This window comes from Sapajus apella, unplaced genomic scaffold, assembly GCF_009761245.1.
Source record: "Sapajus apella isolate SASKATOON/1434 unplaced genomic scaffold, GSC_monkey_1.0 scaffold20, whole genome shotgun sequence".
NCBI lineage: Eukaryota > Metazoa > Chordata > Mammalia > Primates > Cebidae > Sapajus > Sapajus apella.
Window position 1 is genome coordinate 9,876,816 of NW_022436960.1, and position 21,403 is coordinate 9,898,218.

The 21,403-nt window shown below is 36.6% G+C and overlaps 1 protein-coding gene across 19 annotated transcripts in view; it reads right to left on the bottom strand.

Moving 5' to 3' along the window:
- Nucleotides 1-21,403, bottom strand: part of UNC79 (unc-79 homolog, NALCN channel complex subunit) — a 279,776-nt gene that overhangs the window by 217,236 nt on the left and 41,137 nt on the right. For 15 of the 19 annotated variants that reach the window (XM_032287551.1, XM_032287562.1, XM_032287558.1 and 12 more), the window contains exons 2-5: nucleotides 20,991-21,111; nucleotides 13,415-13,719; nucleotides 10,086-10,256; nucleotides 640-732 (exon numbers count right to left, since the gene is read on the bottom strand). The exons of 1 other annotated variant lie outside the window; for it this stretch is intronic. In XM_032287551.1, coding sequence (XP_032143442.1) covers nucleotides 640-732; nucleotides 10,086-10,256; nucleotides 13,415-13,719; nucleotides 20,991-21,111 — 690 coding nt within the window. Of the gene's footprint in view, nucleotides 1-639; nucleotides 733-10,085; nucleotides 10,257-13,414; nucleotides 13,720-15,183; nucleotides 15,202-20,990; nucleotides 21,112-21,403 lie in introns of all 19 variants that reach the window. 3 more of the 19 variants (XM_032287557.1, XM_032287560.1, XM_032287569.1) reach the window with 3 other exon arrangements.

Here is a 21,403-nt window from a genome sequence, read left to right on the forward strand (position 1 = left end):
ACAGCCCCTGTTTCGGTCAGTTTTCCAAAATTATCTGCAATTACACTGACAAATGAAAATCAAAGAGTAAATGTGAAAATCTGTTCAACATTGCTAGTAATGAAAGAACTACAAATCAAAACAATGGGATATTAATATTCATCTGTCAAATATTATAATAATGACAAATCACAATAAGACAAGTACTTTCACATACTATTGGAAATATTGAAAAATTCTCAAGTCCTTTAACTTATTAATCCCTTTTATTGATTTATTCTAAGGAAATAATCAGAAATATAGTAAAAAGTTTATGTTTAAGGATATTTGTGTGCACTAGAGTAGCCAATTTACCAAAATATTAACAGTGGTTATCTGTTGTTCTTAGAATTGCAGGTTATTTTTATATTTCTAATTGTACTATTTCTATATATTCAATCCATTTCCAGTCAATGTTCTAAAATTGTGTCCTCAAATATTCTAAAAATATCACTAGCCACCGAGATCACTGCTAATAGCAATAGGTAAGATAAATTGATTTTGACTCAAAAGTCTGTTTCCTACACATCTCTATGATGAAATTAAGGTCTAGCCTGCTTGTTTGATGTCTTGTTTAATTATTGGATTAGAATTAGTCAAACCATTCCAATTTCCGCTTACCTGGATTGGATGTGTACTGCATTGCAATCATTAGCATGGACGATGCAGAGAGGTTAACATGGGCTGGTACGCCTTCTCTCCTTGAGGAGCCCACTGCAATCAAAAGTGTTTTGATTAGACACAATTTAATCTCTACATATACATGTTACTTTGCACAGAGCATGAGAGATAAGAAGGAACTTTAAAAAAAAAAAACAAGTTCCAATAAAGTCAATGGAAGTTTTGTACAAACGAAACCATAAAATTTGTCCTAGTATACAAATGCTACAGTTGTCATTATCCATAGGAAAATCTAGTGAGAATCTATAAGGAGACAGAACAATGCCAGAAAGTGACATAATGGCTTTATCAGAGTTGTACTTAGATGGGATCTCTAACCCCAAGATGTTTGTATTTAGATGGAAAAAAAAGAAAAAAACAGAATCCTCTATGTGCCCAAAGACAGTGCACATGCTGAAGGGTATCCAATGAGAAAATAATAAAAAAAGGTTTTTAAACTCAAACTGAATGTATTACTTTTTAGAGATGCAGATGAAATAATAGTTTACTTATATAACATCAATTTAGTTACAATACAAATTCTAAATCACATATTATAAAAAATAATATTATTAATTTAAATAGTATTTTCAACTTTCACATATCATTAAACAGTTTTATTCAAACCTTCACATGTAACTTCATCATCAATGTCTTCATTAACATAAGAATCACTTTTTTAGTTTTCCAGAGCTTACCATCTTCATATTCATCTGAGTTGTTAGAAATAAAGCAATTTTTAAATCTGTGAATAACACAGTTGCTGGGCCTTTTATCCTATGCCAACAAGCATAAAATCACAAAGCAAATTGGTTTCCTTAAAATCCATCATATCACTGTATAATCATGGTCTCCACTCACAAATTGCTTTTAAGACATCTTTAAGTGGCTTAAGATGAAATCAAATACCATATTAAATTTCTTTGCCTCTCTTTTTTAAGAGAGTATATCAGGTCACCCCTTCAGGTATTTTTAGCACTGATGGAAGTCATTTGGGGAAATACACTGTCTCCCAAGAGGACTTTCTTATTTCAAACACAGTAATTGAGAGGAGCCACCACAGGAGAAACTTTATTAGGACTCAAATGTAAAATAAATTCCTCTTTTCTCAGGGAAAATTCCAGAAGTAGAAGAAACCTCTCCTTATACTTGGGCTTGTGTGGCAGAGTGTGAAGCATGAACAGAATGGTGTGCAGAGAGCATAAAACCCTGAAAAAGTCAACCCTTAGATTCTTACACATAATAGAAAAGAATAGAATCTTATTGTTGCTATGGGCAACAATAAAAAGCAAATAACCTCAAAATCGGCTTTATTTTATTTTATATTAAAGTACAATAGGTGTGGATTATATCTCACCTACATCAAAGAGGATAAGATAGCTTCTAATAAAACACATGTAGAATAGAATCATCAAAACACTAATAAAAGGTTTGTCACACAATAAAGCAGAGGAGACAAAATAATTTTAACACAATTCTTTCTTTTTTACATAAAGTACTTTGGGCACCATAGTAGACAGTGGCCTTTAAAACAATTTTACAGAAATAAACAAACAAAACACATCTATCACTAAGTTCCATTTACTTGAGTTGGCTTTTATTAATCACTTGCAGCTAGGCTGCTGCTAACCCACTAAGCCAGTGATACTCAGAGAGAGAAACTAGTTTGGCTCTACAACATATTAATAAATAAGTATTAATAATTACACAAAGATCTGAGGATCAATTCACTGCTCTTAGACAGTCAAATTGATTAATCAAGTGTGATTAACCAGGAAAAAAGAACTTTCAGCCAAATGCTAAGGAACAAAGTGCAGCTGCTCTCAAACTCTAGCCAGGGAGCTTGTTCAAATTCAGCTTCTTTGGGGCCAAGGAAGATGCTTCTGGAGACGCTACCTCAGTCAGCTCCAGAAGCAGGAAACTACATGTTGAATTGGTAAGCACATCAGGTGATTCTGATTCAAGCTGGCTTTGAACCACTGTTTGAGAAGTACTATTAGAGGTACGGGAAATAAGAAAGAAAATGTCTAGTCAGGTGTCCGGGGGCAGGAAGAATAATTGCATGCCCCATGCCCTTTGTTTAAAAAAAAAAAAGTCTTGTTTCAGATGTATTCAAGAAATATATATATATATATGTGTGTGTGCGTGCGTATATATATATTTTTGTTTTGAGATAAGTGTTTCACCTTTGTTTAAATTCATCTCAAACTTTTTAATAACATGCATTTAATAATATGCATTTCTCAACCGGGCATGGTGGCTCACGCCTGTAATCCCAGCACTTTGGGAGACCATGGTAGGCAGTTCAGCTGAGGTCGGGAGTTCGAGACCAGCCTGGCCAGCATGGGGAAACCCCGTCTCTACTAAAAATACAAAACTTAGCCAGGCAGGGGGCTGCGGCAAGAGAATTGCTTGCACCTGGGAGGTGGAGGTTGCAGTGAGCTGAGATCACACCATTGCACTACAACCTGGGCAACAGAGGGAGATTCCATCTCAAAAAATAATGATAATAATAATATGCATTTTGAATACTACTACTAAAGAAGGCTGAGAATCACTGTACCTGGAGGCCTTTAAAAACGGGAGAGATGCCCACATGTCTCAGATGATTTAGGTGAAGTCTATTTGCAGAATGGCCCAAATGGCTCAGCCACCTCTGGATGTCCCTGCTTTTCCTACAGATCCATACTCTCCCTCAAAAAGGACGAGCCAGGAGGCCAAAAGCATTCCCGTGGCTCAAGCCCTAGAAAATTGGCTGCAATCTTACATAAACAGACAGTGCCTTGCAATTTCCCAGCCTTCTAACAGACTGAATAAAATCACCCCAGTTCTAATTTAATAAACATGCATAGACACACATCATTTATTGAATCTTGTTAAAAAGGAATGATGTAAACAGATGTGCAGCTTGTCCCCATGAGGGTGTAAAAAGTCAAGACTATAAACAATAGAAGGGAGAAGATAATTAATCAAAATAAGAAAATTTTGCATTTAATACTGTGCTCAGGAAATACAATGAAAAGTTTTCAGCTCTATTCCCTATCCTTCCAGCATCACCAGAACAATCATTACCATGATCCCCTCCCTCCAGGAATAATAACAACGCCTTAATATGTTCCTGCATTTTGTAGCTAGAGCTGTGTTACTCAATATGGTGGCCAGTAGTCACATGTGGCTATTTAAACTTAATTAAAACTAAATATTAAAATTTCCATTCCTCAGTCTCACTAGACACATTTTAAGAGCTTAGTAGCCAGAGGGGGCTAGTGGCTACTTTACTTGGCAGCACAAAATTTTTAATGTTTTTATGGAACAGTCCATCATTGCAGGAAGTTCTGTAGAAGGCGCTATTCTACAAGAAAGGACAAACAGGTACTTGTGGAGAAATGAAAGCAGTGCAAGGGAATAAAGAGAAAGTGATGGAAGGTCCTGTTTTAGCCAGAGGGTAAGGAAGGGCATCTTGAAAGATGTACTTGAGCTGAAATCTAAAGAATGTAAGGAAGCAAATAATCACGAGACCATTTGGGAGAAGGACTCTGGGGACAGAGAATAAAGCATAGAGCAGAAACAAAATGTGGTGTCTTTGTGAAACTGCAGAAAGGCCAAGGCCCCTGGAGCAGAGTGAAGAAAAGGAGATGTAGTGGCTGAAACAGGAAGGTAGGCAGGGGTCAGGTCATAGAGGGCCTGTGAGTCAAGGAAAGGCACTGAATTTGATTTCTGAGAATGATGAGAAGCTAGGTGGTTTTGATGAGCGAAGTGAAATGATCTGACTTACATGTTTGGAGGATAGCTCTGGCTTTTTGATGGAGAACAGAAGGTAGGAGGGTTAAAAAAGGAAGCAGGGAGACCAGTTCAGAAGCTACTGGACTGGTCCCAACGAGAGCTGGTGGTGAGAAGTGGCCTGAATGGGAATATACTGAAATGGATTCCACTGGCCTTCTACTTGTCTAAAGTGTAAAAGTAAAGGAGCCATCTGGAAGGAAGAAACACATTATGGTGTTAGTTTTTCAATGTGACAGAACCATTTCCTGTACTCTGCCAGACTGCACTGCCTGGATTAACAAGTGGTCTCACCTCTACGCAGGCCCCCTACTTGTGTGAGCAGAGGTAATTGTGTTCCATGAGATAGGGTTTAAGCATGTCTCTTCAGAAGGGCATTATCAGTTAAACATAAAGGGAAGACCAAGACAATGTGACCTGGAAGCCTATGCAGCATTAAAATATTTGCAGAATGGTAGATTCATGAAAAGTCAGCGTCAGGATGGCCATCAACACTGTGGAAGTGTTCTGTCAGATTCTATGAGTTCAAAAACTGCTACAATAATTATCGTTATTATACAACAAACTCTAGAAGAAAAAATTCCCAAGCCCCAGCAGATGGCCTCTTACCTCAAATCATATTTAAGATGATAACATTTCAGGTCAATGTGTGAATTTCATCCGTGTATTGGAATAAGTTGAAATGGAATTTGACATGTCTGTGATTTGACTAAGCATTTGGCCTGATATACACTTGCATAACATCACATGATATTTAAAGGCTATCATCATACATTATCCTATGGTCTTCACAACAAGCATGGGAGGTAGACACAGGAAGTTATTTTTAATCACCATTTTACAGCTAAGGAAACTAAAGTTCCATGAGGTTAGGAGATTTGCCAACAGTTGAAGGATTATAACTCAGCTCTTCTGGAATTTCTATTTCAAAACATTTCCCATGACTCAGCAATAAAACTCTCAGAGTATACAGGGAAACCTACCTTAGAAAAACAACCAATAGCTAATAAAACAGACTTCATATATTAAAGGTTATTTAAATACCACCATTTTGCATTTTTACTGTTTTTTTCTACGTGCTATTAGTCTTTGGAAAGTCATAGAAACATAACACACACCCTCTGTAGTAGTAGGAATAGAACAAAAACTGATCCAGGGTCAATGGTCTGGAGCCAGATAGTCAATTAAGTCACACAATTGTCTTTAAGATAATGCCTTCAAGATTTAAATGAACCTTTATTTTCCCTGAAGGTAAATGACTTTTCCTTCAGGGTGGAAAGGAAACTGGATGAGATGAACAGTATAGGATACAAGGATATGTTAGAATAATCTTGAACAATTATTAAGCTGATATAACTATTCAACTTTATTATTATCTTTACAATAACATAGCCTGAATCAATTAATGTTCACTTGAAATCAGCTCTTTCTCTTCTCTGCTAAAGTATCATCTTCCAAACATCTATATTTCTATTCAGTCCACAAATCACAGATCCTTTATTGGAAAAAGAGAGGTTTCCATGGCGACATGCAAATGACTTTCTCAATTCTTAGTAACTCCTTTAATATATTTTTTATAAACAATGCATACTGAGTACATTTGGAATAAAGAGAAATATATTTTATTTATGGAAGGAGTTGAAAAGTATGCCAAAGGAAAATTTCATAATAAATAAGTTGAAGTTTGCTCTGCAGAACGTTAAAAAGACTCATTCTAAAATAAAAGTCCAGCATTTGGTTTATTGACAAAGATGGTAAGGAGGAAATCTCTGATATACATGCCAGCCTCTTAATCTGAAGAGCTGCAATACCTCATTAGGTCCACTTCAAAGATCAGAGCTTTATCTTCTAGGTCCTTAATAACAGAATCATTTTGCACCTGAAAAGCTGTTCATGTTTTCCATCTGCCATTAGGAACACCACACCAAAGAGATAAAAAGCCATTTTGTCTTAAAGACTTTATCAAGTAGTCAGGAAGTACAACATCCTTCATCCTAACATCTCAGTCCTGAAATAAAAATATTCTGCAAGAAGTTAAATGCTCTTGTCTTGTTTTGGTCACAACTAAAAAAAATAGAAACAACTACAAAAAAATAGAAAAATGTGGATACCACACACAGACACACATTCTCATATCAGTCCATTTTAACATGATTAATCTGAAACTATATCCTTCTAGCTTTGGATCTGTGTCTTTGTATACTCATGAAATAACAAGTCCAAAGGAAACACCTGAATGGTGTAATCAAATTTGGCTATAAAAGTTGCTACTACAATTTATTTTCAAAAATTTAAAGATGACAGGCCGGGCATGGTGGCTCACGCCTGTAATCTCAGCACTGGGGAGGCCAAGGTGGGTGGATCACCTGAGTCAGGAGTTCAAGACCAGCCTGACCAATATGGAGAACTCCCATCTCTACTAAAAATACAAAATTAGCCGGGCATGGTGGCACATGCCTGTAATCCCAGCTACTTGGGAGGCTGAGGCAGAAGACTCGCTTGAACCTGGGAGGCAGAGGTTGTGGTGAGCTGAGGTTAAGCCATTGCACTCCAGCCTGGGCAACAAGAGCAAAACTCCATCTCAAAAAAAAATTAAAATTAAAAAAAAGATGACAAATATTGGCTATTACTGAACCACAGGAATGATTATGAGAAAGGAAAGTCAAAGCTAAGAGAATAAATCCAGAGCAACAAAATAAACACACGAAGCAGGCCAGCAATTGAGTTAGAGGACATATGTACCTCTTAACACAAAATAATACTGATGTTACTTAAACTCAAAGTAGCATGCCAGAAAGAAACTTCAAGACTGAACATTCGTTTAAAACTCCTTCTTTATGATTGGAAAAAATGGGACCTTGGGGACATTAAGTGACTTGTTCAGACCTTCAAATAAATGCCAAGTTACTCCAGTAATAAACAAGAAAATATACACAAATTTTGTAAACTCAACTTACTATTTTATTCTCAGTTGCCAAGGTTTGTATATTTACGTAAGTAAGAATTCTAAGATACTACGTGGCATGTTTTGGGACCTGTATTTCTAATTAAGTAGAAATTAATAATCAAGTGTAAAGAAACAAATTGCCAGCTATCACAATACTTGATCAATCTTAAATGTAACTTCAGAGGCCTGATATTTTCAACACCTCTCCCATAATTATTAACTTGTTCTGAAGAAGGAGGGATTTCATGAATTAGATTGATTATTATAAAGATACAGCCTCTTCATTAATCCCACCACCACCTCCCAGTTCCTTGGGAGGCTGAGGCAAGAGGGTCACTTGAGGCCAGAAGTTCAAGATCAACCTGGGAAACATAGCAAGACCCTACCTCTGGAAAAAAAATTTTTTTAATTAGCTGGGCATCGTGGTGGAGGCCTTTGCACCCTACTTGGGAGCCTAGGGCAAAAGGATCACTACTTAAGCCGAGGAGTTTGAGGCTGCAGCAAGCTATGATTGTGCCACTGCATTCCAGCCCAGGCAACAGAATAAAGAGTTTGACTTCAGCAAAAAGTTTGACTTCTGCCTAAATTATATTGCAATTCAAAAAAATTAGCAGACTGATCATAATTTCAAAAAAGAGAGAGAGAGAGAGACAGAGAGAGGAAGGGAGGAAGGGAGAAAGGAAGGCAGGAAGCCAGGCACGGTGGCTCACACCTGTAAACCCAGCACTTGGGAGGCCACGGAGGGTGGGTCACCTGAGGTCAGGAGTTCGAGACCAGCTTGGCCAACATGGCAAAACCCCATCTCTACTAACAATACAAAAATTAGCCAGGCATGATGGCTTACACCTGTAGTCCCAGCTATTTGGGAGGGTGAGGCAGGAGAATCGCTTGAACCCAGGAGGCGGAGGTTACAGTAAGTCAAGATTGCACCACTGCACTCCATGATAAGACTGTCACTCCATCTCAAAAAAGTAAAGAAAGAAAGAAGAAAGGAACAAGGAAAGGAGGGAGGTAGGAAGCAAGGGAGGAAGGAAGGGAGGAAGGAAGGAAGGAAGGAAGGAAGGAAGGAAGGAAGGAAGGAAGGAAGAAGGGAAGGAAGATCAGTCTGCTAATTTTTTTGATTGCTATATAATTTAGGCAGAAGTCAAACTCTTTGCTGAAAGACATGAAAAGTACAATTCCATAGCTAACATTAAACTTGATTGTAAAATAAAGGAAATATAGCTCAAAAGATATATATGGTTACCAATTGTTATTACAGAGCAACAACTTTAATAAGATCATAAATACATAAAATTAAAATGTGAATGATAGTCATCAGGAGGAACATAAACAACCAAAGTATTTTTCTAAAGCAAGAGTTGAGAGGGTAGAAGCAAGCTGACACTTATTGCATACCAGGCATTGTGCTAGCATTTTACCAATGTTCCAAGTTAACCATCTTAATTATCCCACAACTTTATGAGGCAGCTATCATTATCATTATTATTATTATTTTATAGAAAAGAAATAAAGTTAAGTAATTTGCGTAAGGTCATATAGCTACTAGGTGGAAGAGCTATGATTTGAATCCAGATGTTTGACTCCTAAACCCACAATCTTTTCAGATTCCCTACTAAAACACAGATTAATCCATAATCCATTTCTTTTTTTTTTTTTTTTTTTTTTTTTTGAGGCGGAGTTTCACTCTTGTTACCCAGGCTGGAGTGCAATGGCGTGATCTCGGCTCACCGCAACCTCCGCCTCCTAGATTCAGGCAATTCTCCTGCCTCAACCTCCTCAGTAGCTGGGATTACAGGCACGCGCCACCATGCCCAGCTAACGTTTTGTATTTTTAGTAGAGATGGGGTTTCACCATGTTGACCAGGATGGTCTCGATCTCTTGACCTTGTGATCCACCCGCCTTGGCCTCCCAAAGTGCTGGGATTACAGGCGTGAGCCACCGCGCCCGGCCCCTATAATCCATTTCTTTAAAAAATACTTGAAAATGATTTCGATCATAAAAACCACAATGCAACTTTTTTTTCTCTCTTTGTGCTCATGTCTGGAAGGCCTGAAAGATTAAGTCTACAGAATTAAAACAGGGTTCACATCAGTTTTATGTTTATAATCACACATTGCATGTGACTTGCAGGCTTTAGCTTTTTTCATAAATTTCAACTCACTTTATCATCACGATACCTCTATAAGGGAAAGCTAATGGGCTTGTCATTCCGTAGATGAAGTTTCGACTATGTGAGCTGCCCAGATTAGAGGCAGAGCTGGGACCAGAATCTGCACATCCTGACTATCTAATTCTCTTTCTATCACATCCCACTGCCTTCAGAGGCAAAGGATAGGAATTTCTACATCTAAGGCAATACTTTTCCCATCTTTTTTCTAAAGTGGCAAAAGATATGGTAATTTATACACAGGAAATCTAGACTGCCTTTCTATGTTCTATTTTTCTATTCTATAAGATCAAACTATCTGAATAAAATTATTCTAAGGCCTAATGCTTTTCATTTCTTTGGCTTCCACCATAACATCCACACTAAAGTGACTGAATTTAAATCATAGCTCATGTATATATCAAGAGATTCCATTATAATCTTGAAAACCTAGAGCCTATAACAGCAAAAGCAATTTCCATTCATATACTACATAAAAATAATCTAGTATTAAGTAAGACTGGACTTACATATAGCCATTGGTAGAAAAGATGTGCTAAGATATTCAATAATATCCTTGTGCAGAAATGGTGGAAAGGTAGCTAACGTTGATATCATCGTGTAGGGCAAAGTACTCAGAATATCATCATTGAGAAAAGGTAGCAAACATGTAGTTGTATAAAATATCGACTGTCCAAGATCTACAAAACAAAATGGAGTAATCAGTCACTGAATATTTCACAATTAACAAAATATGCTAACTTTATATTTTAAGCTGTAATGAACTGGTTTAAATTGTAAGCAACTAGTGCTCCCTTCCTATTAAGTATTAGGAAACATAATGTTTAACTAGGGTACTACGTATACAGTAGTTGGTCAATAAATGACTGATGAATGAATATGTTAAGAAATATAAATATCCATTACATGTATTTTTCCTTCACATCTTCTCAATCTTCAATAATACTTGGTATTTGTATTACTACGTTCTACAAAAGATAACTGAGGCACAAGAAATTAGATGATTTGCCCAATGGAAGTTTCAGAAAAGTCAAGGTCAGGGTCAGAAATAAAACCAGACTATTTCTGTTACATCAATCACACCATCTGGAGTGTCAGGCAATGAGGTAATCAGCAACCTCCAGCAGGGCAGCAGATTCAGCAAGCACCAAACAAGGGAAGCCTTAAGCTGGTGCTACATAACCCTGTGCATTGGGTCATCAATAATCATGGGAGGAAGTGCTACCTCATAATAATCTTTCTAACAACATCTTTAAACATGGATAGTAACAATACCTACCTCACTTCATTAGAAGGATTGTTAGGAGGTTTAAACGAGATAAATGTAAAGTCCTTAGCGTAGCACATAATGTGTGCTCCACAAATATTAGCTGTTATTAATATTAACAGTTACTATTATTATTACCTGCACAAGAATAAAAATAAAGGCAATGCAACAAAACCATAACTATTTAGCTTTAGAATGCATGTAGGCCAAATCCCATTACACTGAACGTACACTTCTACATTTCTGGACTTCCCAAAATATAGGCCATCAGCCAAGGTTTAATGATGAAGAGTTTGATCACTTTTGCATTCATTATAACAGAAAAGTACTAGACTTTTCTTTATTTTGCAGCAGATGTATCTTCTTAGCGTTATTTTGATTCCTAACGTTATTTCTGATTGTCATTAGAAGTAATATGCCATCTCAACAGGCACATCAGCTAACAACAGAGAGGATGTGGCCACAGTGCATGCTAGAGAGCCACGGTCAGACAACCTTGAGCTCAAATGACTGAAATGGAAAATCCACAGTTATTTAAGAATTAACCGAGGCTGTGTCTACATGATGTCTCAGCTGCTTTCATTGAGCCTTTTAGCTTAATTACAAACCATTAGCACTGAAAGGAGCCCAACTGGAGTATTTCTCATATAAGAAACCTGAGGTCTGGAGACAGGTGATTGCCCAGGATCACCTGAGAGTTAGCAGTTGAACTACGGCAAAACCGTTGCCTTGTGCTCTTCCTGTACTCCACCCAGACCAATGGGAAGACACAGCCTCCAGTCTCAGTGCAGTGGCTCTCAAAGTCTGTGCAAAAGAAGCAGCCACAGGATCTTGCTAAAAATTCAGATCCTCAGGTCCCACCCCTCAGTGATTCTTAGTAAGAAGTCCCAAGAACCGGAATTCCATGTTACAAACTCCCTCGGTGATTCTGACGTTTTTCAGACCATGCTTCAAGAAACAAGGCTGTATTGTTTCTCTGAACCATTCATTAGAACTATCTATTGAGTTTTTTTCCTACCATCTAAGCTATCATGCAGAACAAGAACACCATAGCTAAATAACAATGTCACAAAGTCACAAAACAGCTGTAGGTATAAGAGCAAAAATACAAATCAACTCCCCTGAAATCGTCACAATCTACACATTAACTGCAATTATACAGATTGCAATTTACCAAATTTAATGTCTTTATCTTAATCAAGGGGCTTTGAAGATAATGGCAGCTCCCTTAACACACTGGACCAAACCCAGGACCAGGTAGGTCCCAAGTGAGTTCAGGACCGGTCGTCACAAAGGAGAAGCACTGACAAGCTCATCACCACAGTCAGCTCTGGCAGTCTTATGTTCAGAATCCTCACATTTAAGTTCGGAGCTGACAGAGGATCATAGTGAAAGTGGCTAGGCTTAAGACGGCTACAGAATTATAGAATAAGCAACTTTACAAATTTCTATGCCTTTTACATGCACTATAACACAGAATTGTAAATATAAGAAAAAACAAGTCCAAAAATCATTATTTCATTTTTATCTCAGTAGATTTTTAAACTTTTAAAATTAGGAACACATTGTATGAAATAAAGCATCGAGAATTCTCTTAGGGGAGTTAGCCATAACTAAAAGACAAAATAACCCCCACTACCCACTCATTTTCCAAAATTCCAATTTTTCTGTACAGTGAAACTTTGGTTATCATACTTCCAGGGACCAAATGAGCACCGCTTTGAAGTCAAGACAACTACTGTTTTAAAGTTCATTATCTGCAAAAATCTCTTTTCTTATTGCATTGCTTTTCATTTGATTCTCTCATTTTTATGGGTTAGGAGAAGCTGGTAAGCAAGCAAGATAATGAAACTGAATAAGGACACAGAGTAGAAAGGGGGAAGAGTTAAGAAAATAAGCAGGCTCTTAAACTTCTATTCTAAGTGCCACTAATATATTGCACACATACTGCAAACAGCACATAGCACCATTAATACCATATGCTGAATACAGCATACAGTGCCACAATATACTATGTCTACATTTTGGTACAACATTTTGTAATAACTATTGATTGTTATTTACATTTGGAGGAGTTCTTAGAGACTACTTCTCATCCAACCTCCTTACTTTAAAGACAGGAAAAAATGGGTCCTAGAGAATTTCTGTGATTTGCTCCCTCAAAAATCACAGACTTAGTCAGTGGATTATAGTCTGCTCTTCAAGTTCCACTTCTTAATTTTCTGGGCATGAGTTTTAAAATCTTATCTCCCCACTCATAATTTCAACAAGAGTCCTCATGATAACTGATCAAGAAAGAAGAGAAAATTTCTTGTTATATGTCTTCCTCCTTTCTCCGGCCCATTCTCCGAGAATACCCCACTTGGATAACATCCTTCTGGCAATAAAACAGTATAAAATGATAGTATGGGAAGCACCATAATGAAGTTTCAGTGTAGTGTTGTTTCTAGCCACACAAAGCCCTTTCAGGTGATTGATTACAATAGCGACCATCTCCAAGCCCCTTGCTCAGCATCATATACATTCATAAGTATCTGTGTACATTTCCAAAGGTTTCAGCTAAGTACTCACCGTGTTGGCCGTGCTGTAGTAAAGGAACTAGATCCAGGAGAGTCACCAAAGTCACGTAGAGGCCTTGGTAGTCCAAAGAAGGGTAGTCTGACAACTGAGCATCACGACTTTGCGGGCCGCGTTCTGAGGGAGCATCTCGCAGGACGCTGTAAAGGAGGGAGCGAGTAACAGTAGGGTTGATGGAACTGACCTGCGGTCTTAGAGATGGGGTGAGTGGGAATGGCACAGGAAAAAGACACATGGTCATGGGCACTGTCAAATTGGAGGCATCTTGGTTTTCCTTCTTCCCTGTGCGGGACAAAATGCTGTTGGGGGGACAAAGAAAAAAAAGAGACAACAAAGACACAAAGAACAGCACATTACATTGAAATGACACTCTAAAACAAATAATAAAACACCAGATACATTCCACATAAGATGCAATTGCCACGCCAGCAGGGTCTACCAATCTAGTACTGGTCACATAGCTTCGTGCTCAGAGGTACCAATAATACGAGGTTTACTTTGTGGAAGTTTCATTGCATCTCATGTGTTATCTGGTTAGTAAGGAGCAAAAATATAAAAATGCATGTTTCAGTGCCAAACCCATGTTTTACAGTTTAGCAATTTGGTGAAGGAAAGGTTTCCTGGAAGAAAAAACAATGGCTTTGTCTAATGAGTAAGGGCTCATTCCTAATTACAAGGAGCTTTCAAAGGAAAAGACGTTTTCAGCAAGACTGTCTTCATCAGGTAAATAGGAACTTGCAAAATATAGGTATGGCACTTGCAGAAACATGTTTCAGCAAAGAATAAACATGTGTGTTTATTAAGAAAGTCTTAAAAATCACATGTTTATTGCATCAAAATAATGTCTATATGTATATTATGATACTGTTTCATGACATTCTGTCAGTATCATTTGAGATAATGAAGTTTAAACAGGCATATGAATTTAGAAATAATACATATTTCTAAAATGTTAGCTAAACTACATTGGAAAAGCTATAAAATAATATATAGTTGATGGTCCGTAGCATATGTTTGTGAGCTAATGATAATGGTTATTTATGTGTATTTTTTAAATTTTGCATGTTGGGGAGGAAACATTTTATTAAATAGTTACCTTCAAAATTCTAACGACTAAGCAAGCAGTATCTGTCATATGGCTGCACGTCATACAGTAAGATTTCATGTATTACTGCTGCTACTTACATTATTATTCAACAAAACTCACTAAAAACTAAAGGAAAGATAATTTAGAAAGTTAAAAAAATTAATGGGAATGAAAATAAATTCTAAAAATAAATTGGTTTTCTTTTAGCCTTAATTTTAAAATAAATAACCTTTTGGTAAAAGCGATAAAGCAGAAAAGTTGTTAATTTAAAAATAAAAGAAATTACTGCTTAGCCAACTGTTTAGGTTTTGTGAAATTAGTTTATACTATTTAGCATTAAAGACAATAGCTATACATTAGAATGATAATATCTGCGGACTTGCAAAGTGCTTTTATATAGTACACTTATATGTTAGTCCAAGTAGATAACAGTTTATAAATGTTTCATTATATAAAAATAACCTTGTTTTACAGTTGCTCTATGTGCATCAAAGATTACTAAGCTTTTAGTTAATTCTATTACATTTACAGTTTTACAGTGATGTGAAGAATTGGTTAGTGTCAAGCATGCTTGCTATATCAAGTTTGCATTTATTTTATTTACTCTTAGTGCAAAATATGTTACAATGTAAGAAAAATGACTACATGCTTTGTATTTTCCATGTGCCTAATTTACCTCGATTTCCTTTGTCTTCTGTTACCCAATGTCCAGGGGAAAACAATTGATAATAATAAAAATAATTTCAGAATACTTATGTAATACTTCTTATCAATAAATAACTTAAGATTTGGTGTATTTTTTGTACTTTAAAGGGATTTAATTTACTTTTTTTGTGTGTGATGTATTTGACTTTGTAAGCTTATACTTTACAATGGGATAATATCAACATTCCAGTTACCACTTGACTGTATCTATTATAAATGCCATCAGATTGTTCATCAGACTTCATACTTTTCTCACATTACTCAATTACTCCTAAGAATACACCTTTATTAATGTTATATTCTTGATAAACCCAGTCACCAAAAGTCTGTTTTAATCCTGTAGGAGTCTAATCCCACTGAAAACTCCTCTAGAATCACAATGGCTATAAGTCAGACATATTATTTCCCAGGCTTCAGCCCTAAATTAGCCAACTATTGGCATCGTTTCAAAATTACAAAATGTGGATCTTAAAGAAGTGGTATAAGGAGAACAACATTTTGCCTTAGAAAATAAAAATAGCTGAATACCATAAATTAATGCTATCCTTTAAGAGCAATGCTCTGATCAAACTTCTTGGTAGGGGAAATAAACACATTATGTTTTCAAATATACCATAGCTTTTTTCCAAAGTGTAATGTAAGCTAACAAATACTTTGGAGACTCTACTTTGATATTTTTCCCTTCCTGAATACGTGGAGTTCCCAAATGATAGCAACAACAGCTTCATACATGCAGGGAGGGAAGAATGTCAGCATGAAAACAGTACAACTTCTCTCTCACTGCCTTTAGATTTGAGAATTCGGTGAGGTCGAGAAAAAAAATGGCTGAAAATGAGTCATCCATGAAACCAGTTTTATATTACCATTCATGTCTCAATGTAAGGAAATGTTTTCATTTGTGGAAAAACTTAAGAAGGGCTCATGAATAAATGTACAATGCACTGTGATTTTATGATGTTTTGTGAAGTTTATTTAGAGGAAAAAAACAACAAAAAAAAGTATTTCCCCAACCAAACTGCCTAACCTGGGAGTTGATAAAACCATTTTCCCCACCTGAAATTATTTCCCAGAGTTCTGCAGACCCAACCAAAATGAATATTAAGAATGCCCTGCTCAGAAGAGTTTGACCCAGCGGCCAGCTTTTCACCTTTCCTTTTTCCTCCTGAGATTATCTTTATCAAACATTGACTTTCAAAATCAGGAGAGGAAGACCTCTGTTGGTGTGAGGAAAGATGAGAAGTTGCCCTGAGGTATGTATAGCACAGAAAATTAGTATTTCAAATAAACTTCCTATAAGATTAGGAATGTTGACATTTACGTTGAATATATGTACTAAACAAAATTTACCTCATTATGCTATGTTCTAAAGCTACTCCATGTACTTAATTTGATGGATATATCTATATATACATATATTCTTCCTAAGCAATTGGAAATTACAATTTAATTAAGATTATTATGCTGAGTCTAGAATCCATTTTTAAAGCATATTAGGCATTTTTTAAATAGCAGCAAGCAGCTTTCCCCAAATGTAATGATTTTGTTAAAAAAATTTTACATGATAGCAGCCTGAACAGCACCAGAAGAGAGATCTAGGGGAAGAAATTCCAAAAGAATGTTTGACATAGGAAGAGGACTAGGATCCTTTATGTTAAGTGTCCTGCCAGATAAAAGGCAAGATTCTTAAAGACCTTCACTGTTGAAAATATGGCCACAGAATGCTTCCAATATAAAAAGAACAGACTTCCTCCCATGTAGCAGTGAGTGGGGATTAAACTAGATGATTCTGGTAGTTGCTTCTAATGCTAAAAGCAAACAAAAAACTCAACTATGAAGTTGTATATAAAATGTGTGCTCACTACCGAACTTAGGTATCTGCTAAATTAAAATGAGTACAACTCGGCACTCAGATGTAACTTTAGTAAGACCCCAGGTCACTACTAGATTAAGTAAATGCTGTAGAAGGATTCCAACGCTGGATAAGATTTGAACTAAAGTCAATTCAATTCAACAAACACTTACTGATCCCCTTCTCTAGATCAAACAGCACTCCAGTCACCAGCGCTAGCAAGCTGAACAACACACAGGGCTCACCTTCTACTACTAGAGTTTAAGGAACGTCCATGAACACTAATTTGAGTCTAATTATGAGTTAAGTGGACATATGTGGACTCTTCAATTGATTTTATAGTTAACTATAGTAACATATAATCTCTCCCCTCCTACGGTTTACATTAATTGAAGTTAAATGTCTAAGCTAATTTCTGCCTTTTTTTTTTTTTTTTTTTTTTTTGAGACGGAGTTTCGCTCTTGTTACCCAGGCTGGAGTGCAATGGCGTGATCTCAGCCCACCGCAACCTCCGCCTCCTGGGTTCAGGCAATTCTCCTGCCTCAGCCTCCTGAGTAGCTGGGATTACAGGCACGCGCCACCATGGCCAGCTAATGTTTTGTATTTTTAGTAGAGACAGAGTTTCACCAAGTTGACCAGGATGGTCTCGATCTCTTGACCTCGTGATCCACCTGCCTCGGCCTCCCAAAGTGCTGGGATTACAGGCTTGAGCCACCGCGCCCGGCATGTCTGCCTTTTGAAATAGATACAAAGCTCTACTGAAATCAGTGAGAGTTATATGCATGCACAAATACCAGTGAACTATTGCTCCAAAAATACAACCCTGACTCAGATGAAGCTGCTGAAATTTGAAGTTGCATAATTTAACCAAAAAATAATCATTTTATCTTCATTGAGAACATTCAAATAGAAAGACAAAGAGTTACTTTGAGAGGATTCATCTCTAATTCTTTCTTCTTGTTTTTTTCCCCAAGAGCCTGAGTTCTGAAAGGAAGAAGTGCTTCTGAATATAAAGATCATATTAAATGCTTTAATGATATTAAACAATATATAATAATTTTGCAGTAGGAAATCTTGTTTGTAGTAGAAAATCTTACTGCCAATAATCCTGGACACCAAATACTTAGGCCATCTTATTTGTCTCAGAATTTATTTATTTATTTAAGAGATAGGATCCCGCTCTGTCACCCAGGCTGGAGTACAGTGGTGCAGTCAAGGCTCACTGCAACTTCAAACTCCTAGACTCAAGCAATCCTCCTGCCTCAGCCTCCAAGGAGCTTGGACTAAAGGTGCATGCCATCACACCTGGCTAATTTTTAAAAGAATTTTTTTTTAGAGATGGGGTCTTACTTGTGTCCAGGCTGATCTCAACCTTCCGTCTGGTCTCAAACTTCAAGTTTGATACTTCTGTTCTCTAACATTATCTCAGTACAGCTCCACTGAAATTCTGAAAAGATGACAAATCTTGGTGCTAAGCACTTCATTTAATCTGCCAACTCAGCCTCCCAAGTGCCGGGATTATTAGATGCCAGCCACCATGCCCAGCTGTCTTGAACTTTCTAATAGCATAAGTAAAACGAAGAATTACAAATACAGTTCTTATGGATGTATGTATCAATGGTTCTGTACTTCTAGATTAAAAAAAAAAAAAAAGCTGGGGTAGGCAAAAGAAAACGATCTGAGTTCAGCCCAGCAGTTGAACCTGGACCAACCCATGACATGTTGCCTTCCTAGTGTTTGCTTTCTTACTCCCACTCTGTGTGTATGTCCTGTTCACCACAGCCTATCAGTTCTGCTCTGACCTGCTAGCCGGAACTAATCACCAAGTGCAAAATAGAACTGAAACATCTGGGAATTGAAATGCTGTCCACATTATCTCAGTACAGCTCTATTTAACTTCTGGGAAGATGGCAAATCTTTGTGCTAAGCACTTCCTTTAATCTCCAAGTGAGCCAAAACTAGTCCGGGGACTCAGAATGAATGCTGGCATTCCCAAAGGCCAAGCCAAGTTTTTACTTAAAGAAGTGTCCCCGTAATATGATAAATAATAGTCCTAAGAAGAAGCAGTATATATAATTGTTGAGAGCATGTGATGTCAATTAGGGTCAAATCCTGAACACTTATTAGATAAGTAAACTTGAGCAATGTATTTAACCACTCTGCCTTAGTTTTATTATCAGTTAAATGGGTATAATGGTACACTCATCTCATAGACTTATAATAAGGGATTAAATGAGATAACACATTTAAAGTTCTTAGAACAGTGTTTGGCATGTATAATTACTAATTTTATAAGATAGTATTGCTATAATAATGATTGTAATTGCTACTATTACCATTAGCAGTAGATGGTGGTGTTGCCTCCCTTTGAAAATGAACTCAGCTCAGTTGCATAGAATCTTTTCCAACAAGCCACTTGAACAAACTACCTTAAAACCAGTTTCACCACTAAAATGCTATTACCTATGATCATATTCTAATGGTCCACTGCTCAAGAAAATGGAATCCTCATGTCTTGCAAGCATAACTTTTCAATATTTTAAATTCCTTAACTTTTGGGCACAATTACTAAGACCCAAGCAACAAGCTGTGAAGTGCCAACTAGGATGTTACAGCTTCCTGGCACATGGAATTCAACATGCTTTCTACTGAAAAGTGTCTTCTACTTTGAAAACTTGCAGAATTTGTCATAACGGAAACTGTTTCCCATTAAGAACTTGGACCTCAAAGACAAAAGGAGAATTTAAGAAAATAGAATTGGATGCCTTGATTTATAAATTTATCTGATGATCACTATGAAAATTGGGCTAATTATTCTACAACAATTTGAGAAGAAGGAAAATATCCTATAAGAGGTCCTAACCTTACCACGCAAGTATGAAATGTACAAATCTGATAAGCAGAATCCCTTCAATATAGAACAGGATCACTAAGAACTCTAAAGAAGGAAAGATATTTCAAAAAATAAGAACTGAGAGAGAGGAGGACTGCAGAAGATTCATAGCTGATTTGATTGCATGAAGCTTCCATCCACAAAGCATTCAGTATGCCCATGGCAAAGCCTTCAACTGCTAGAAACTCCAGTGTCACTAGTCTTTCTAACTTTCTGTTCTCCTAATACCTGTCTAGCAAAATTTTTGCCGCTGTACAGCTAAAAGAAACAGTACCAAGCCAATTTATGTGTTGCCGAAATCAGATGTGAAGTGAGAAGATTGTGGTAATGGAAGAAATCACATCTTGGAATTTAATGGAACACAAGGTGTTCTTCTGACTTCTTCAATGTTATTTCCCAAAACAACTGAGCCTTTACTTGAACAGTTCATCTTTGTTTGCTCTGTTTTCTTAATCAGATACGTGGAGCAAATAGGACCCACCTATCTATATCTTACAGTAAAAGCAGACAAGAGAAAAAGAGTCCTATTTTTTTTTTCCTTGTCCTTCACAGAAATTCATATCAAGGCAAAGCATGTTGAACACTGGAAGTGTTACACAGATTAAAAATAACTATGATCACTGTATATTACATTTAGGGAAATAGCAAATACTAATGATGAATCTAAAATGTCACATAATTCTGATTCGCTTTTAGACCAAAAATATTTTCAATTCTTAATTTTAAGCAGTGTAGGCGCTTTTTAAAATCCCACTCTCTATTAGTGCCAAATATAGAACTGTATCATTTTGAAGATCCTCTGAAAAGATGTTCAATGCAGGAAAGCAAGCAGTAGCCCGGCAATCAATCTTTTTCAGCTGGGCCTGGGATCTAATTTGCTATATACACCCAGAAAACCTGAGTCCAGACTCTTCTAGCAGAGCACTAGAAAACATATGCCCTTTAAAACTTGCAATTCAATAAAAATTTAGATCCCAATAAATTCAGCAGTACTACCTAATAATTCTCTCAAAGTAGAGGATATTTTAAAGCTTACCTTAACAAGGTCTGAGAAAAGTATTTCAATGTGTTTGCAATATCTGTTCCTGATGGTACAGGATAAATGTTGTGGAGAACCCGGTTATGATATTCTTGCAAGTACCGGATCTTGGAAGCAACTAGATAAAAGCAAACAAATTGAAAAAAAAAAAAAAGGAAGAAGGAGAAGAAAAAGAAAAAGAAGAATCATCTTGTAATATGTATTAGGCATACAGTCATTTTTTAAAAATGATTACATAAAAGAATTTAATCAGTATTTTAAGGAACATGTAAATTTTTAATAGAATTCCACGATAGAAACAATTACAAAAAACTTTTAATTTCCTCTAATTGTATTCAGCACATAAAATTATTCTTAGTTTTCTGGCTTAATATCCTATTCACAAATTATCTATTGCTTGCTTTTATCGC